The 14,107-nt window shown below is 50.6% G+C and overlaps 1 protein-coding gene across 1 annotated transcript in view; it reads left to right on the top strand.

The window, feature by feature from the left end:
* Positions 1-6,299: 6,299 nt before the first annotated feature.
* The window catches only part of GDNF (glial cell derived neurotrophic factor), a 29,120-nt gene continuing 21,312 nt past the window's right edge, over positions 6,300-14,107 (top strand). Inside the window, exons 1-2 of the mRNA XM_007951576.1 lie at positions 6,300-6,324; positions 7,143-7,319. Of these exons, the coding sequence (XP_007949767.1) occupies positions 6,300-6,324; positions 7,143-7,319 (202 nt within the window). The remainder of the gene's footprint in view (positions 6,325-7,142; positions 7,320-14,107) is intronic.

The raw sequence follows: 14,107 nt of genomic DNA, 5'->3' as shown, positions 1-14,107 counted from the left end.
ATGTAGCCTGGCTGGGTGGCCCTTCCGGAAGGCTTTTCTGAGCCACGTGGCTGAGTGGTAGAGATTCCAGCCTGCTTTCCTTCCACAGTAAACTCCAACACTTCGGGTAAACTCACTGGTATCTATTCCTTGCAGCCCCCAAATGCCCAGTCGGCACAATTCTCAAGGTCTAGCACTTTGCCTGGCATATATCATATGGCTATAATGATAGGTGTTTGAACTGCATGACCATCCCCAGTGAAAAGCCTTCAGAAAAACGAAGAAATTACTCTTGCTAAGAACACTAACTAGGGCCATTTTCAAAGTCCCAAAACAAGGTTAAACTAGGAGACATATGCCGAACTTATTCTTCCCTCTGGTTTCCAACTCCATCTACCTTTCCACCATAAATCCATCAAATAAGGAAATGTCACATTCCGCAGAACTGCAAAGAGCATCCTAATTCCTGCTAAGGTATGTTTGGATGACTCGATTTTCACTCGGCTTAATCTTAAATCACACTCATGTCACTAGGAACAATTCTCCTCCCACACTAGCTTCACTGACAAACCTCCAAAGTAGCTGATCTTTGACTTTGTAGGTTTAATAATACGTGCTCTTCCCCCTACATTGCACACACATTCCCCCTGTCTATTGTCTGTATCAGCTACTTGAAGAACACATACTCCCCAACAACCGGATGAGTCATAAAACAAGAGGTACATGGATGTAAAGTGAGCCTGTTTACACTGTCCCTGGCCCCAGCTAATAAAATAAAAGAGGTCCCCCTGATCAGGTCCAATGGCTTCCGGAAAGCAGGTTTCTGCTTAGCAAAGACATACTTCATTGAATACATTATTTTAAAGGGAAAGCTAATTTCATGCCCCATGTGAATGAAATGTATTTAAGATTATAGCCATGGGCAGGGTGTGTAAGGACTTGCCGTCCTCGCGTCCTCTACAAAAGAAGGCTCCTGGCTACTTCTGGTGGTAAGCTAACCGACAAAAGGAATGCCTAAGAGGTCTCACCTCGCTCGTTCACACCGCTCTGGGATGGGGGCTGGGTTCTCGCTCGCTGGAAACTCGGCGCCCAAAGGGGTGCTTGGCTAGGTTTTCCCATCTGTATTTTAAAAAATCTGGGTAAAAGCAGATTTAGCCTTACCTCCCCAGACCTGTTCCTGATAAAGTGATCTTACGCCTCTGGAATTGGGGTTTTGAATGTATGTGCCTACCCCATGGCTGGTATTATATTACATCACCATGAAAATGGAGCCTAGGACTGAGCAGCCGGCCAGCCTCAGGAGCCTTCTTCATTGCCTGCCATGTAATACATGATATGCAAAGCCTCTGACTTCAGCCAGCAGATATTTGGAGACCGTGTTGGCCCTTGCATGGGGACTAAACTAATGTCTGTTTAGGTCAGAAAGCGAATCAGAAAAGCCCCTGGAGGGCACGTCACGGAGTGAGAGTCCTATAAATGCATCCCCATTCGCAGCGTCCCCTGGCAAACACTCGGCTTCCCTCACTGGGCTGCTCACATCTCTCCTTTGCGGTGCTTTGAGAACTCCTGCTGGCCGCTCCCCTGCTGGCTGCTTGCCTTTTGCCCTGCAGAAAAGCGAGAGGACGAGAGAGCCGAGGAGGAAAGAAAGACTTCAACAGTCGCGAGGAAAGCCCCGTCAGTCCTCCACTGGGCAAAGCGCCCTCCCTCCGAGCGCCGAGCGCGGGAGCGAAGCCAGGCGGACAGCGCGGGCGCCGCGGTCAAGTTTGGATTGCCCCCTTCGGCTGACCAGCGCCAAGCTCCGCACATTCCTCCGGATCTATCCCGCGAGGAGAAGGCGCGAGCCCCGAGGCGTCTTCACGCACTGAGCGCTCTCCCTACACCCCGGGGAGGGGCGCCTCGCGTCACACACTCACAACCCGCTCCCCCGCCTCGGGAGCTCGGGCGCCAACACGCAGTGCTCCTTTCCCTCCCCCACCGCCGGGCCCCGCCGCAGCCTCCCGACCCCTCCCCTCCCGGGGCCCCGCGCTCCCTTCCCCCACCCCGGCCCCCCGGCCCGGGCTCTCGAGGACCAGCCTGCGCTCCTGGCGCCCTCATGTCTTCACGGGACTCTCTGCGCTGGTTGACGTGGTGTCTCGTTCGGATTTCCAGGCCAGACCTCAGCTCCGGCGGCAGCATCTGCCTGGCCTGTCTCGTGCTCCCCAGAGCTGCGCCCCGAGGAGGCGCAGAGCGCGGCCGCCGCCGCCGCTAGCGGTCCGCGGCGCCCCGGGCTCGTGCAGCCCCAGCCGAAAGCGCGGCGCGCGCAGCCGTGTCGCCCCACACCCAAAGCAGCGGCAGCTGCTCGGACCTCAACTTCTGGGGGTGTGGGGGGCTGGCGAGGGAACTGTCCGCAGCCCTCGCCCTCCTCGCGGCTGCGGCGGCGGGAACCTTGGCCACCGCCTCCTGCGCGCCCTCGCCACCCAGTGCGGCCCCTGAATTGCGAACTCTTGCCCCCGACCTATTGGGCGGGGCTCCGCGCTCCTACCCTTGGCCCAGATGCTTCTCCTGGCTGGGATTCGGGGTTCCTGGAGTTAATGTCCAACTGGAGGTCTGCGGAGACCAGATCCGAGGTAAGTCAGAGAGCAGGCCGAGGTCGAGGGAACAGCAGGCGCCAGTATTGCGGATGGGCGCAGCGGGCTGCGGGGCGCCAGGGTCAGAGGGGCGCGGCTTGGGCTCCAGAGCCTGCGGTGAGACTTGAAAGAGGAAAGACTAGAGGAAGCCGAGGCGCCAAGAGGGCAGAGAAGAGTGAAGTTCAACCGGAGAGAGGCTGGCCTGGTAAAGGGGCAGGTTGCCTTTTGCTCTTGGGGCCAAGCTCTGTATAACCTCCGGATGCCCTGGCCCCCGGAATGCCAGAAAGGTGCCTTTTCCCTCGACTGGGTGGGGCGCTCCTCTGTCAAGTTTCCCGACGATGCGAGCTGGGGTCATCCCTGAATCCATTATAACTAGAGAAGGTTCTCTCTGGATGTGCAGCTGCAGGTACTGTCGTTGTCAAGAGTGTAACTTCCTATTAAGCTCGCTTTGGTCTGTTTCAAGGGAAAGAAAATGCAGGGCTCGGGAGAGACTGCTGCAAAGGTGCTGAAAAAAATAGAGGGCTCACCTCCTCTGGGCGCGGCCTTGCAAAGCTACATTCTTCGCTCTTTTCAAGACCTGGTTCCTTACTCTTTCCTAGTGTTCTCCCACCCCAATAACCATCCTCGTGCAGGTTAATTAGGTAAGGGGCTCCCTTGGCAGTCTGGGACGCAGGTCGCCGCCTGGAACAGATTCCTGGCACTCTTCAAAGTCTCTGCCAGGTTATCGAGGTGATTATTTGTTTTAACGAACTCTTTTCCCCCTGTACTTTGTGCCTCCTCTCCAATGACACCTTCCCACTTGCACCACCACGGGTCCGATTCCGCGGTGGTTTGATTTCTAAACCCACTCCTTGTAAACAAATTCGCCTTGGGGTCTGGAATCTTGGTCTTTCCGGGGTTCCCCAACGTACGGGTGTCTTCCTCGTTTCGATCTAGCGCACCCCTCCCGCAGTTCCGGGCTCTGGGTCCGAAAGTTTTTGCTTCTTGGCCGGGACAAGCAATTCTTCCAGCCCGCAACGCGGATAAATTCGAGCGCTCACGACTCTTCCTCAGAATTTTAAACGTACACTTAAGTGTTCTAAGAAGAAACGCTGCTCCCAACCTCAACGCACGCACTCCCTCTCGCAAAGCCCTCTAAGTGGGAGTCCCGGCTGCGATTGGGTGTCCCTTCCTGTTTCGCGGCGTCCCGCTTTTGGCGAGGGAGGGGGCTGTGGTGCCTTTTTAACAAATGACAAGTGTCGGATGTTCAGGGAGCCCACCGCGTCCTCAGCCCACTCCTCTAGGGGTTCGGACGCTCCTGGACCCGCTCCTAGCCTGCTTTAACAGACAGGCACACACACCCCTCTAGGGCCCAAATGTTGGCGGGGAGGAGGGGGAGAATAAGGACTCCGTCAGTTAAAGACACGAGGCAGTTTAAGACAAGCGATAGCTCTTTCAGCAACCTTTCTTCCAACCAGAAGAAACCCCCGTGTACAGCCAGCCGCCCCCTCCCCGGTCCCACCTCCTCCCTTTTTTCTCCCAGAGATCTGGATCTTGAAGGCAAAGACCGAACAAACCTCCCAGCCTCCAGGCACGAGAAGGTGCGCGGGGGTACTGGTGGCGGGATTGCTCACCCGCGGTGAAGCTGTCACAGAGAAGCGGGGAAAGGGGGGCGGCGACCGCGGTTCTAAAGACAGGTTGCGAAGAAACCAGCTCAGGTGAGGTGGGAAGAGAACAACTAGGGAAAGAGGATGGAGGGGTAGGAGCCTGAGAAGCAGAGACGTTGGGAAGGACATCCAGAGACGTTCCAGAGCAAATTCAGATTTGGGGAGGATTATAGGGGTGTGGTTTTCTCCTCCCGTTCCTACTTAAAATGACTAGTCGGGCTCTAGGCCGCAGGGGAGCTTCAGACTAGGGCGGTTTCTGGTGCCCCCTGGTGCTGAGAACGCCGTAGCGCCCGGCATCGAGCCGTGGCTTTAGCAGGCGCGTCTCACCTGGGCATCCTTTCCGCTCCTGGCCTAAGGACCCAGGTGTTTGTGCCCGCGGAGCGTCCCTTTGGCCCCGCCAAGGAGCGCTGGTCCCGGATGCAGAGGAGTACCAGCCAGTTAGGCCCCGGAAAGGGCGCGCGGGCACCTGGCAAAGCCGACTTCGGGAGGAGAGCTTCGTTCCTGCACGTGGCAACGCGTTAAGCAAAACGAGCGCGCAGCAAAGGCGGGTGGCGGAGGGGAGGGGTGGGAGGTACAACTCCAGCAGACTTGCTTCGGGAAAGCTACAAAGAGACACACAAGGAGGCCGCGAGGTGTGCAAGGGTACGCGGATAGACTGAGAAGCGCGTCCCAGTCACGTCAGTGTTTGCTTAGCCCAGCAAATAACAGAACTAAGCAGCCGATCTGACTAGAGGCTGTCGGGGCACTCGGAGGAAGAGTGCGCCTGCCTTTCCTCGGGGAGGGGGCGGGACTTGGAGGGGTGGGCTCCTTTGGGGCCCGAGCCGCGCCCCGCGGAGGGCGGGAACGGAAGCGGGGAGCCTCCTCTGGCCAGGCAGGGAGTTTTCCACTGCTTTCCTGCTTTGCCAGCCTCGCCACACTTCTAATTGAGGATCTCCACGTCCAATTTAAAAAGCCCTAAGTCGGCCAAGCAGGAAAAAAGGGAAAAACTCTCTTAATGCGGAAGGGAAATCTGGTGCCTCTGTTGCTTCCTGCTGACGGGCACCGCGATTTGGAACGGCGCATTAACCCCGCGCCTCCCTGCTCTTGAGTTCAGCCAGCCATTTCGCACGCATCCGGGAGCCGGCACCGAGAGGGCGGGAGGCCTTGCATTCCCCCAATCCCTCTTGCCAGAACGCCTCGCTGAGCTCATTTTGCACTGTCTGGGTGTATTGCCTGGGCTAGTGCGCCCGGTCCCAGATCCGCTTATTTTTCCCGGGTTTGCAAACTAATCCGTGCGGCTTGAGGCTCCCGGAGCTTTAGGTCACCAAGAGTCCACAGTCCCAGCAAACTTCCCGAGCCCAGCTGCTGCAAAGCAAGCCAATGCTCAAGGAAAGGAAAATTCGTCCGTCTCCGCAGCGGGAAGTGGCGACCTAATTAAACCCTTCCCCTGGTGGGCGGGACTGATACTGGTGCCGGGGTTCTGGATGGGGTGCTGGGGGTGGGGAACGGTGCTGGAAGGGAGACGGGTGTGCCTGGGATCTAATGGAGAGAAGTCCTGAGATTTTTGTGTTTTCATGGAAACTGTATTTCCCTCCCCTGAAAAAAGTTCAAGGACTTTTTTTTATGACTCCATTTTATTTGGGAAAAGGGGATAATCAGCAGCGTGAATCTCTAGTAGTCTGAGAATTCTCTCCTGCACACTCGAAGATTGGAGCACTGGTATTGAGAAAGGACTGGGTAGCGCCGGACCCCGATAGGCGGGGATACCCTCTCCACCTCCTGCTTGGGTGGGGCTAGGCCCGTAGTTCACAACCCCTTTTTTCTTGCCCGCCCTCGGCTGCCTGGCCGTCCTTCCCGTGAGTGTGAGGACTGGAAAGCATCCGAGCTTTGTGACTGACAGAAGCTACACCCCGATCCCGTGCCATCTCGTGGCCTAGGCTTTCTGGTGACTGGAGTGGCTGAACATGGGCGAGGGGAGCTCGCAACTCTCTCTTGGAAATGAGGGGAATTAGGGTTCATTCAGGGTTGCAAAATAAAATCAAGAGGGGATTTTCGGGTATTCTACAGAGAGTTTAACTTTTCAACACAAATGCAATCCCTGCCTATCAGTAATGGTAAAACGTTTGTTATTGTTTAGTGTATGCCCCGCTAGGCTCTTCTCATGCATTATTATTATTATTATTATTATTATTATTATTTTATTACTGTTGAGAGGTGCAACTAGTATTTAAGGTCGAATAGATGCTTCGGAAGTTAAGTACTTTTAACCATAGCCCCATACAGGCTTCAAGTCTCCAAATCCCTAACTTCTTGTACCGGGGACAAAACGGTTATTTGGGGTGGGAAGAATGAAGCGCAGACGGTGGGTGGGATTAGAGATGCGACGGACCCTGGCGGTGAGCTTGTAGCAGTGAAGACACCCTCCTGCAGAGGAGTGCGCTTGGTTTCAAATAAAAAAATCCATCGCTTGCATGGGTGCTGGGCTGGTTCCTGGAGCTCGTGGGAGCTGCCGGGAGGGGAGGGGAAGAAGTTCCTGGGCTGAGGCTGGCGGAGTGGGTTTTGCCCCAACACCTTGGGGTGGGGGTGGGGGTGGGGTTGCTTGCCGATAGAAAAGGCCGGCCTGGAGTCCCGTCGCGCTGGGGGATTTAGCGGCCTGGGCAGAGCTCCTGCTTGAAAATTCGACCCCTGGGACGGCGTGGTGTAGGACAACGGCAGCTTCCGCCAGCACGCGACTGGGAGGGCGCGCCGGGAGACAGGGGAGCGGAGAACTGGAGTAGGGGAGGGAGAGGATGCCCAGGGATGTCCCGGAAGAAGGTAGTGACGAGGTTGGAGAGAGTGCAGGGTACCGCAAGGATGTGATGCTGGGGTCTTAGGGGCGCCCACACCTAATGCGCATTTTCTGGTTCTCTTTCCCGCGGCCCGCCTGGCGCAGGTGCCGCCGCTGGACGGGACTCTAAGATGAAGTTATGGGATGTCGTGGCTGTCTGCCTGGTGCTGCTCCACACCGCGTCCGCCTTCCCGCTGCCCGCCGGTAAGAGGCCTCCCGAGGCGCCCGCCGAAGATCGCTCCCTCGGCCGCCGCCGTGCGCCCTTCGCGCCGATCAGTGACTGTAAGAACCGTTCCCTCCCCGCGGGGCGGGCCGCCTGTGGACCCCCACGCACCCCTTCCGCTGTCTGCACACACCCCAAGCCAGCCGCCAATATGGTCTCTCCGATCCGTGGGCAAAGCAGCGCAGGGCTGATGCTCTCTTGAGGGGGGTGCAGCCGCTGTGTGCTGCCCAAAGGCCCAAGACCCCTTGCCTGTAATTGAAAGGGGCTAATTTGCCCAGCTCAAAGAGTATTATTTTTTAATTTCCCATTTAACATCACTACCACAGGAAAACACACAATTGTCACCTTTTCTTGGCTATGCACACACACACACACACACACACACACACACACACACAGCTCTGGTAGCATAGTGGCTAAGACACTTGCCTGCTAACCAGATGGCTGGCAGTTCAAACCCACCAGCCACTCCTCGGAAGGAAGGTTGGGCAATCCTACTTCTGTAGTGATACTGCCTCGGAAACCCAAGGAGGGGTCACTATGAGTCGGGGCCGACTCGACGGCACATAACAACAACATATATATATCCCATTTTCTCCTGTCTTCCTCTATTTTTACTGTGCATGGATGCCTTAATTCTGGAAACTATTGCATTCCACCCTAAATTGTCCCTGAAAGGGGAGAGGCCTGGTTTTCACAGAAAACAAGCCAGAGACAGAGAGAACACAGAAGAGTCTCCATTTCCAGAACAGACATCTGAGCAGTGTCAAATTTGTTCAAAAAAAGTTCCAGTTCTAGAAAAATTTATGGAAAATAGTGCTGGCTGGGCCTTGGAAAAGAAGGCTGTAGTTCCTACCGCAGGTGATGGTGTTAACGTTTAAGAAAACGCACGATTGTTCATATTAGAGAATACATCTGTGATTTGCCTCTCAAAAATTGACATGTTTTAAAAAACAAGTTCCACTAGGGCATGCCAACTGTGCTTGGCTGCCCCTTACCCCCCACTCCTCCAGTAGCTTAAAGGAGTATTACATTGCAAATGAAGGAGGCTATTAGCAAGACATATAGATAACAAAGGTAGTCATGGAAAGTTGACACACAACCCCAAAATGTGCTATTTTGCACATGAAACATACTGTGGTCATAACCACCACCACAGAAGCAGTCCCTGCACAATTCAGCTTTGTGCTAAGAGTCCTTCACACCACATGACCTTGGGCTAGGAAACAGCCCTTAGGATGGGATGTACTTGTTTTAGGCCTAATTACACAACAAAAGGATCTTCTTCCAGAAGGCTCAAGAAAAAGAAACATGTGTTTTTATAAGGACTTCAGGAGTGATTTAGTATTAGAAAGAGAACAGGGCTGATTGCTTGAATTTAAAGCACCTGTTCCAGTCAGGACATTTAGGGGAGAAAAAATGACTGGGCCTGATTATGAAGCTGATGAATTCACAGAGATTTAATTGGCATAGTAGGGTCCTTTGCTTATTTAACACTGGCTCCTGGTTCTGGCTCTGCCTTCAACTAACGTTGTGATTTTGGACAAGTTACTCATTTACATTGGGACTCAGTGTAACAGTTTACAACTGTACAGTAATGGGAGACTTTTCCACTCCAAAATGCCAGTGGCTACAAGATTTGCCACCTGGCCTTCACACTGCTGTCCTACTCATCCTTTGGGAAGAGACCCATTCTTACTGGAATCACCCAGAGAACACTAAAAAGCACAAATACTGGGTCTCATCCCTGGAAATGTGATTTAATTGGTTTGGGATGTGGCCTGAACATCTGGATGTTTAGATGGTCCCCAGGTGAGTCTAATGAGCAGCTAGGGTTGAATCTCTGTCATTTGATGATACCCACAAAAATCACTGATTAGAATTGCTGGAGGAGGCATCAGTGGCTTGTGTAAGGTACAACCAACTACAAAGCAAGCAAGTTCATGTTAATCCTACTGATGATGTGGGGAGAGAGCACTGCAGAGTGAGAACGACTTCCCTTTTACAAACCAGATGCTAAGTCATCAATGAACCTAAAACAAGATTTTGATCACTCTATTTACCAGTAAAACACACTCAATTTTGTTTTATCTATGGGAAGACCATTAGATCGTAGAGGAAACTTGAATGAGAAATGTCTCAGAGAAACTGAGACAGTGCTAAGCCAAATTGACTTCTTTCCAGGTATGTTCAACTCAGTAGCAAGCTGTCAGTGCAGGGAAGGCAGAATAATGACAGTGTGCAGGCTTTGAACACTCAACCAGTGTCAACACGCCCCCATCACAGTGCTGACATTTATATCCTGCTGTGCACAGTGCAACTGGTAAAGGCTTATGTAGAAAAACATTAAGTCACCGCATTTCATTTGAAAATAGAAAGTACTATAAATTCTGGGCCCTCTGGGTCCCTTGGAATGCTTGTAATTTAAAGATCAACAAAGGAATCTTTCACACCACATTAACAGTCCTTCTGCACTGTTCACAGGGGGACTGTATCCCATTGCAGACTCATCCTTTTGGTTGGGTGTGTTCTGCTTGTTCCAATGTAAATGAAATGGAATTCTATTTTAGCAGCATCACAGGATGAACTAACTAACTAAATACAATTAATAATTGACTCACTTGCTTACCTAGAGGTTGACCAGAAAGTAACTGGGCCTCTTACAGCAACTTCTGTAGTTGTTAAGTGCTGTCAAGTCATTTTCATTTTCAACCCACAGTGACCCCATGTGATAGAGTAGAACTGCCTCATAGGGTTTTCCAAGCTGTAATCTTTATGGGAGCAAATCACCATGTCTTTTTCCTGCAGAGCTGCTGAATGGGTTCAATCCACCAACCTTTCAATTAGTAGCCAAGCACTTAACCATTGCACCACCAGAACTTGTCTGAGCTCTAAATGTGTGATTTTTCCTTTTTGGGCACCCCTTTCCCTTTCACTATCTTTGTTTCACTTTTTACCTGTATCTTGTCCAAAAGGTGATTAGAGAACACATGAGCAATCTAAAAGGTAAAACTGTCAGATAGCATTGTAGAGTCAAAAGGAAAGGACCCTAGCGCTTAGCATCCTGAGGCCTAAGGAAATAAAGTAACTTGTCCAAAGTGCCACTGTTCTGTGATGGCAGGAGGCAGATCTGCTGAAGCAGAGACTAGGCTTTTCCCAAACCACTCTGCAACAAAAAGCACCCAGTTTGGCTACCTGGGGGAAAACACTTTATACGGGTGGGAGATCTTCAACCAATGACTAAAATAACATTACAGATCACCAGGCCTTTTTTCCAAGGTGCTTCTGGGTGGGTTTGAACTACCATCCCTTCTGTCAGTAGCCAAATGCTAAACTGTTTGCATCACCAGGGCTACCCTAAAATAGTGTTGCAGGTTTTCTGAATTTATTGAAGGTTATTAATCACAGTCATATTCTAGATTGCAGCTGTGTGTGACACCACCTATAAATGTGTTTCTCAAGTAAAAACATAAAAGCATATTATTTAAAAAATTTCTGATCTAAAAGCATACAGGTAGTCCCTGACTTACGGTGGGTTCCATTTCAACAAATACTCCATTGTCAGTTGGTTTTGACGTAAGCTGAATGCCTCATTTGTTTTTTCTTTTGGTTTTCAGTATCGTTGCCTTTTATTATCAGTATCTTTATAAATCCATTCTGCATTTGTCTTTGGAGGTTGGAAACATTGTAACTGAGAATGATAACATCAGCAAATTATATGCTGTGGCATTGTAGTGCATATTACTAACACTAAAACCAAAAACCAAACCCACTGCCATGGAGTCAATTCCAACTCATAGATAAGATGTACTAAGGAGAAAAGGATGGTTTAAGTGCAGTTTGTCATAACTTGAATACGTTGTAAGTCAGGGAATTTGTACATTCATCCAACAAGTATTTAATGACACCCGTATGTGCCTGGCACTGTCCTAGGTACTGGGGGTACCTTGGTACCAACCAAACTCACTGCCATGGAGTTGGATCTGATTCACAGCAACCCCTCCTTGGGTTTCTGAGGCAGTACCTATGGAAGTATATTGCCCAATCTTCCTTCCGAGGAGTGCCTAGTGGGGTTAAACCACCAGCCTTCTGGTTAGCAGTAATATAAAAGTGCCTGCCCACATGGAAGTACTGTCTAACAAATGTACGTGTGTGGTACACCTGAAAAGCTAACAAACGTGTAGGAAGCTTGAGCTGGTGAGGCAGGCTTAATTTTTTGTTTGAGTAGAAGCCAACTGAGACATTGAGAAGTGTTAAACTGTAATTGCAGGTAGACCCAATTATAATATAAACAAAAAACAAAACCAGACCCACTGCCATCGAGGCCATCCTGACCCATAGCAACCCCTACTGGGTTTCCGAGGCAGTAAATCTTTGTGGAAGTAGATTGCTCTGTCTTCCTTCTGTGGAGTAACTGGTGGGTTTGAACTGCCAACTTTCTGGTTAGAGTCAAATGCTTTAGGCATTACACTACCAGAGCTCTGTAATTATAATATAGCAGGATTATTTTTTACCAGTTTGGTAGCAGGTCACAAAATTTCCCGTAGACACAGTCAAGCTATCTCATTCCCAGGCTAGTCCAGAAAATCTATCTAAACCATGATGTAACTGAACTATAATTCACCATATTATTAAGCTAGAGTTTCTGTCCAGGGTGCCTAGGGCCTATAATCTGCACAAGGAGAGCATAGAGCAAGATTTCAGGGAGGTTCAACCAGCAATAACTCAAAGTTACACATTCAGATCAGACCCTGCTTTAGATCCCAGCCTTGCTGTTACTTAACGTCTCTTAAACCTCAGTTTTGTCATCTGTAAAACAGGGATAGTAGGAGTACTGTCTTTCGAAGGGTTTATATGATGGTCAAATGAGAAAATGCTCATGACAAACCCATGTCCCATAAAGAGGCACTGTCGTTGTTATTTGCCACCTCCTACTTACAACCATTCCAGGCGCCCGATGAATGCCTTTGTCCTGCCACAGCCATTCCGTTTGGTATCTCTGCCAGGACGCAGCTCTCAAATGGTGGAATGTCAGGCAGGGTAGGACAACAGAGTACCACAAGTGAAAGAAATGTAAGCCTTGTGGCAGGCTATTTTGGGCCCCTCTGTCAGTCAGCACTGGGCCAGGCCAGCCTCTCCTGGGATTCTGCCCCTGGGTCAGCTCCCCTTGACTCTCCCCAGGTTTCACAGCTCCTTTGCTTCCCACCTTTTCGAGCCCACATGTTTCCTTTAGAATTTTTCCTACCTGTCTGCCATTGTCTGCTTGAGGAAGACCCTCTTCTGGCAGGTAGAGGGGAGCCAAGCAGGGTAGAATCCTTTCACATGGATGAACAGATGGGCTTGTGAAGCGGAGGCTACCTGGGTTGAGACAGGGCGATGCTGGCTTAAATGATCCCAGCTGGACATCTAATTCCAGATGTGTCCTAAACCTAGCAATCAGCTTTGAACGATGAAAAAGGGCCCAGCTTGTGGCCTGCTCTTAGGCAGATAAGGAAGCTTCCAGCCACAACAAGCTGATTAAATGTTAAGCTTTCAAATCTAGTGTGATATGACCTCAAATTTTGAATAAACAAGCACAATCCATCCATTGATTCCCATTCCCTTAGGGAGCGTATGAATGAGCACTACAACAATAAAGTGCCTAATGCTGGAAGAAGGGCTTGGACCCTTGCAAAAGAGCTCTTAGAATCGAGAAAATCTCCTCTTCTTGGACACACTAATTCCCCCTTTCGGGAGCCCTGGTGGTGTAGTCCTAAGGCATTTGACTGCTAATCAGAAAGCTGGCAGTTCAAACCCACCAGCCACTCCTCAGAAGAAAGGTTGGACAATCTACTTCTGTAGAGATACCACCTCGAAAACCCAAGGAGGGGTCAGTATGAGTCAGATCCGACTCAACGGCAGTGAGTTTTTAGTTTTTAATTCCTCTTTTCAGATCCAAGAGCAGCATCTGGCCTCTGTTTGGAGACCTATTTCCAAGTGTAGCTGTTTAGAGAAATCTATTTAAGGCTTAATGTGAATTGGCCAGTCCGAAGACTTCTGACTGATCCAGCTGCCTAAGAATTATGCTTAAAAAATTCTGTGTTAGCTAGTATAAAAATAAAAGCTTTCTGGCCCGTTCCCCTGCTAACTTCCTTTTTTTAAATTTAGCATTTATGCTCCATAGCATCTCCATTTGATTAAAATACTTATGCTTTAATTGGTCACTTGAGCTTCATCAAGAAGCAAGTATTAAGTATCTTTCACACGCTAGGTGCTATGTGGCATCAAAAAGGCCAACTGTGAACTTCAATAGCTTGTGATCTAGTTCTAAACTATAGGTAGGCAAATGATAGGTGGGTGGGTGGATGGGTGGGCAGATTCTCAGACAGACAGAGATACATGACTGCCAAGGGGTTCACATTAGCTGTAGTCACAGGAGGAGTTCATAGCAATGAGGTCACTGAATTTTGAGGATCATAGCAGAAAAGATTCAGGGAAGAGGATTTGAGCTGGTACTTGAAAGCTGAGTCTTGGAATGAGAAAGGGAGGGGGAAGGGCATCACTCCAGACAAGGGCACATTTGTGACCATGATACAGGAAAGGAGAGGTGGTGGATCTAAGGAGGAGACCAGCCCAGTCTCCAAGGACCGGGGAGAAGATACCAGGAAGTGATGTGACACTAAGGCTGTCTCAGTAGGTGATACCCAGGTTGTGAGGCATGTGACAACCAGAGAAGATACTGGCCCTGCTTGCAGGGGCAGCAGGGCAACACTGGACCATCGGGGGCAGACGGGTGGCAGCAAGTGGGACTGCCATCTTGCCACAAAAGTTACTCAGGTACCCAGGCTGCTCCTGATAGGACATGATT

The sequence above is a fragment of the Orycteropus afer genome, unplaced genomic scaffold (assembly GCF_000298275.1).
Source record: "Orycteropus afer afer isolate SDZICR_OR568_19922 unplaced genomic scaffold, OryAfe1.0 scaffold00300, whole genome shotgun sequence".
Lineage (NCBI taxonomy): Eukaryota > Metazoa > Chordata > Mammalia > Tubulidentata > Orycteropodidae > Orycteropus > Orycteropus afer.
This window is presented reverse-complemented; position numbering and strand designations above follow the sequence as displayed.